Source organism: Antrostomus carolinensis, unplaced genomic scaffold (genome assembly GCF_000700745.2).
Source record: "Antrostomus carolinensis isolate BGI_N321 unplaced genomic scaffold, ASM70074v2 scaffold12644, whole genome shotgun sequence".
Lineage (NCBI taxonomy): Eukaryota > Metazoa > Chordata > Aves > Caprimulgiformes > Caprimulgidae > Antrostomus > Antrostomus carolinensis.
Window position 1 is genome coordinate 44,238 of NW_010308761.1, and position 5,078 is coordinate 49,315.

The following is a 5,078-nucleotide window of genomic DNA, read 5'->3' on the forward strand; positions in this document are numbered from 1 at the left end:
TAATTCTCATTAGAAACCCATCGGCTGCCAAGTCCCTTCCTGGAGGGATTTAGAAGATGGGCAGATGAGGTGCCCATATGGTTGAGTAGTGGACAGGTATGGTTGAACTTGATGATCTCAAAGGTCTTTTCCAACCAAATGATTCTATGATGAAGGCTCAGGCACCTGAGACTGGTGAGCCTCTCAGCTCTGCTTGCTGTTCCTGGACACCAAAAGCCACCCAGCCGAGTGCCTGCGCCCGCAGCAGCGTCCTGCTGGGAGTTCAGCCAAGGAAACCCCTGGAAAAGGTTGGACAGACCCTGGGGCTGGGCATTTACAAGGGAGATGAGGGCTCAGAGCAAGTGCTGCCTTGGTAGGAAGCTACATGTTGCAATGACTGAGTGCTGGGGGTCTCAGCTGGATACCCAGGTCCTCTCCTCCAAGCCCAGGGACATGCCCCTGCCTCCCCATTGCGGTGGTGCAAAGGGAAACTGAGGCAGGGAGCATCACAGAGGACCCAGAGAACACAGATCTCCCCTCTGCAATGGCTTTTCCCTGAAAAGGCGGCGTTACCTCTGCATTCAGCATCCGAGGTGGCCGTGCACTCCTTCACCAGCACCTCGTTCTCCTCGCAGGTAGTGCAGGGCAAACAGGGATCCACGAAGTTGGCTTCACTGGAGAAGGTGCCTTCAGGACACTCCTCACAGACCGTGTTCTGTGAGTCTTGACAGGGGAACATGAGGCCAAAGCCCACCTCACACACCCGGCACTCCTTACAGCTCCCACTCGCCTCATCCTGGTAGTAGCCGTAGGCGCAGCGGCACACGGCGTCGTCCGATTCCACGCAGGGCGCCGACATGCTCTGCAACCCCACGCACTGTGTGCAGGGTTTGCACGGCTCCGTGGCACTCACCGTGTCCGAGTAGGTGACACCTGGCAGGGGACAGAAGGAAAGGTGAGCAGGGTCCCCGTGGCCTTTGGCAGGGGTGGTGCTTTGGTTGTAGGAAATCTTTGCAAAACAATTGGACTGGTTGAACTGGGAAGACGTCCAAGGGTGTCCCCATCCCTGTGGCCACTTGGCTTCATCCCATCACCAAATGGTGCCAGGTTAGGGACATGGGTTTGTGCAGCAACTGCTGGCTTGGACCACCTCCCCTTTCACCATTTTCCCCTCTTCTGGGATAGAGGGAGAGATGTGTCCCCCACTCCTGCAGCCCCCCAACACCACGAGCATCCCCCAGGCTCCCATCCCCATTGACAGCTACACCCTTTCTGCAGCAATTCCCAGTTCAGTGGGGAGGTCCCAGCCTTTGATCTCCTGCAGCCTGGGCAGGGCTGGGTGATGCTCTCAACATGCCCAGCCCAGCACTCAGTGCCCATGTCCCTGGGTGAGCATCCCTGCTCCTGGTTGGAGCACCATCCCCACTTCCAACCTCCAGATGGTCCCCATGGGCATCCTACAGCCACTGTTGCTCCCCAGCATCCCAAACACTTTCTTCTCCACATCCTGCCCTGCGGGTCCCTTGGGGCATGACCACCCTCTTTGGCCTTGTGTCTCCGGTGTGGGGTGTGATGTGAACAGGACTTCCAACACTAATTGCTGACTCTCCTCTGACCCCGGGGCTTCTCGCTCTCCAGTTTCATCCTACAGAACTGACTCTGACAGGGAAATCAATCCTCCTCCCGCACCCCCTCCCTCCCCCTGCCCGCTCCCAAAGGTGTTTGAAGATATTTTTAGCTTGGGAAGACAGATCAGCTCCCATCCTGGAGGGCACAGCTGCTGTCCCTGCATCGGCTGCTTCCCATCGATCCCACCACAGCCCGTGCTGCCGCAATGCCCCGTCTCCCCTCTTCTGAAATGCTGGAGGAAAGTCCAACCTTCTTGTTGGGGTGATCAAGTACAATCCTTCTACTAGCCTTGCTCCTCAGGAATCCAGCCATCTGCTGGCCTTTAATTACCTGCCTGTTTCCTGAGGACGATGGTGGGAGACAGCAATTCCCACCCTCAGTGGCCTTCAGCCTCCCTGGGTGGCCAAGGGGAGACCAAGCCATGGACAGAATCAGAGCAGAGCTGTTCTGGTGCTTAATTTTTGGTTGTTTTCAAGATAGAGGAGAAGGAAGAGCCCTAAGACCCTGGTGATGGGCAGGGTTAGAGGGATGGAGGTGCCATCCCAGCCATGACATTTCCATCCCCAGCATCTCCCTGTGTCTGGGTGTCCTGCTCCTCTCTGAGAACCATCCCAGTGCCCTCCCTGGAACTGCAGGACCCCAGGGATGAACCCATTCTGAAGAACATCTCCTTCTACTTAATGTGACATTGGAAGTTAGTTACACACCAGCTCAGCCTAGTCAGGTTTATAGTCCAGAGCAGATAACAGGAGACTTGAGGGGTCAAATCTTTGCAATAGGGTAGATAAGGTGGTGATGTCAGAATAAACTATTTTTGGGGAGACAAAAGTGTGGTAAAAAATGAACTGAGGATGCACAGAAGAAAAAAACCAAACAACTAAAGGGCACAGTGAGAAAAGTTTCTACGATCACCAGAAGATGACAGGTACCTATGCAAAAAAGATATTTACATATATTAAGAAGTACTTGGAAATGTAAAGAGTATGTTAATGATTTCTTAGAAAAGAAATGAATATGCACAATGGGTGAAAGGATCCCCTGTGCACCCAGTGCCGTGATAAAGAACACTTGCTTCTTAAAACTACATTGCTGTTAAGAAGTTTATTCCCAATTTCAGTGACAACCCCACGCTGCCACTTTGAGTAGGATCCCACTCATCCTACTACATGAGTGGGATCTCATGTAGTAGATACTCCCAAGCAAGAGGTGACAGGGCTATGAGTCGCTGGAATGGGGAGCAGGTGAAAGGCTTTAGGGGAAACTGAGGCATGGAGAAGGGGACTGGCAGTCCCAGAGCTGGTCCATCAGCAGCAAAGGGGTTACTTGGGGCGGGCAAGTAGCCCCTTCCCCACTGCTTGCCCTGATGCCTGGCTGAGCGAGCAGAGCTGGAGCAGCAGTGGGTCAGCCGTGGGTGTACGTCTCTCCCATTAACCTGGGCTCATCTTTTGAGTTATTCTGAATTATTGATGGGCACCATTAGAGCGGGGAAGTGGCCAGGAAAGGCATACGGCTGAGTGGGCACATTTTCCGTGGCTGTGAGGTATCTGAGCTGAGCAATTACAGCTGAGATTCAAACAGGGCCCCCTCCCTCCCTCTCTCCTTCCCTCCCTCCTTCCTTCTCTCCTGCCTGCAGCGATGGAGGCTGGTGAAGGGGGATAAATAAATCATGAAGCAGCAATCTGGGGTGACTGGCAAAGGGAGGGGAGAAGGAAAATGATAATAAATTTTAAAATAAATAAATAAATAAAGCAAGTGGCCATCTGGGCTAATGCAGGGACTATCTCCTCCACCCCCCATGAGCTTTGGCAGGGGTGATGCTTTGGTTGGAGCAAATTTTTGTAAAACCATTGAGCTGATGAATTGGGAAGATGGCCAAGGTGAGAGCTCAGAGCAGCCCGGGGTGGAGGTGGGGATTAGCCCGGGGTAGAGGTGGGGATCTCGTTGGCCCAGGGCCGTGCCCACATTCCTCCTCGCCCACTCACGTTTGGCAGGCAGGGTGCTTTGCTGGGACTGGGGCTGCCTGCACCTGCCCAGCACCCACAGCAGTGGGATCCAGTGTGAGCTCAGGTCCAAAAGGACCTTCTCCCCATCCCAGCAAGGGTTGACGATGGATTTTGCACATCTCCTTCTCTCCCAACCCCCAAAATCCTGCTCTGGGCTCAGAGAAGAACTGGGGGAGCATTTCCCCCCTTGCAGCACCCTCACCCCATGGTCACCCCCACCCAGCAGCTCCCAGCTGATGAGCTCCTGGCAATTAGTCCATGCTGCCATTAATGAATGAATGAAAGACTACAGCTGGGGCAGGGCTGGGGGTATAAAGCAGGAGGGTCTAGAGGGGCTTTGTTCTGCTTGTGGCTCCCCAATTTATCTGCTGCTCTCCCCTTTGAGGTGGTGAGGAGGTGGGCTGTCCCCTTGGTGCTGCTTCTTATGATATTTGCCTGGGATGAGCAGCCCTGCAGCTGGGTAAGTGGGATCTCATGTAGTAGATACTCCCAAGCAAGAGGTGACAGGGCTATGAGTGGCTGGAATGGGGAGCAGGTGAAGGGCTTTAGGGGAAACTGAGGCATGGAGAATGGGACTAGCAGTCCCAGAGCTGGTCCATCAGCAGCAAAGCCAAGCAAGACATAAAGTGCTGCCCTGGGGTTTTGCTCTCAGCCTGGGTGTGATGCTGGGAAGCTCTGGGGCTGCAGTGTTTGTTCCTGGCTGGTTTCATCCCTGCAGGGATGGAGAAAAGGGTCAGACCCTTTTGTCCTGGTACTTTCCAGCTCAATTCTCTGACCCAATAGAGCTGCTGCCTGATGTTAATTCCCCCTCAAAAATATAAATGTCTGGCCTGGGGCAATGTGGGGCTGGGCAGGAGGAGCTGGGATGCAAACCAGAGCAGTGGCATGAACTTCCAGCATTGCACCAAAGTCCTGGTCTCTCCATAACCTCCACATCCTCTAGGGAGGGTGGAAATTCCCTTTATCTCCTCAGTTCCCAGAAAGAAGTCAAGGAGACAAGCCATCTGCCAGCCTGGATGTGCAGAGGGTTACGGGAAATTGGCTCATTGGAGCATCCTTAGGAATGTAAAGCCACAATCTGAATTTACAGCCCTGGATATTGGAAGCTGGAGCTGGACACCCCAGATTCCCTGCAGAGAGGGCTCATGGGGATGGAGGGGACAGTGGAACCTGGCAGCAAAGTGGATCTGAACCTGTTGCAGCTCGGAAGGGTACAAACCCATCCGGATTATCCTGCACAGCAGCCCTGAGGTCGCAGCTGGAGGGTAAACGCCGTTCATCGATTTTGCAGAAAAGCAGAGGTATTTTTAGCACTGCCTTGACACTGCTCCGTCCCCTGCTCAGCTTCTACTGCTTCTTCCTCCCGGATTTTGCCTCCTCTTTGTTCCCCCACAGCCCTGCTCTGTCCCTTCCCCCTCTCAAATCACATCCCTGGAGCAATCTGGACTTGGCTGGCACAGCTTTTCC

General features: G+C 54.0%; 1 protein-coding gene across 1 annotated transcript in view; it reads right to left on the reverse strand.

The window, feature by feature from the left end:
• Positions 1 to 5,078, reverse strand: part of NGFR (nerve growth factor receptor) — a 9,204-nt gene that overhangs the window by 3,186 nt on the left and 940 nt on the right. The window contains exon 2 of the mRNA XM_010165884.2: positions 553 to 912. Coding sequence (XP_010164186.2) covers positions 553 to 912 — 360 coding nt within the window. The remainder of the gene's footprint in view (positions 1 to 552; positions 913 to 5,078) is intronic.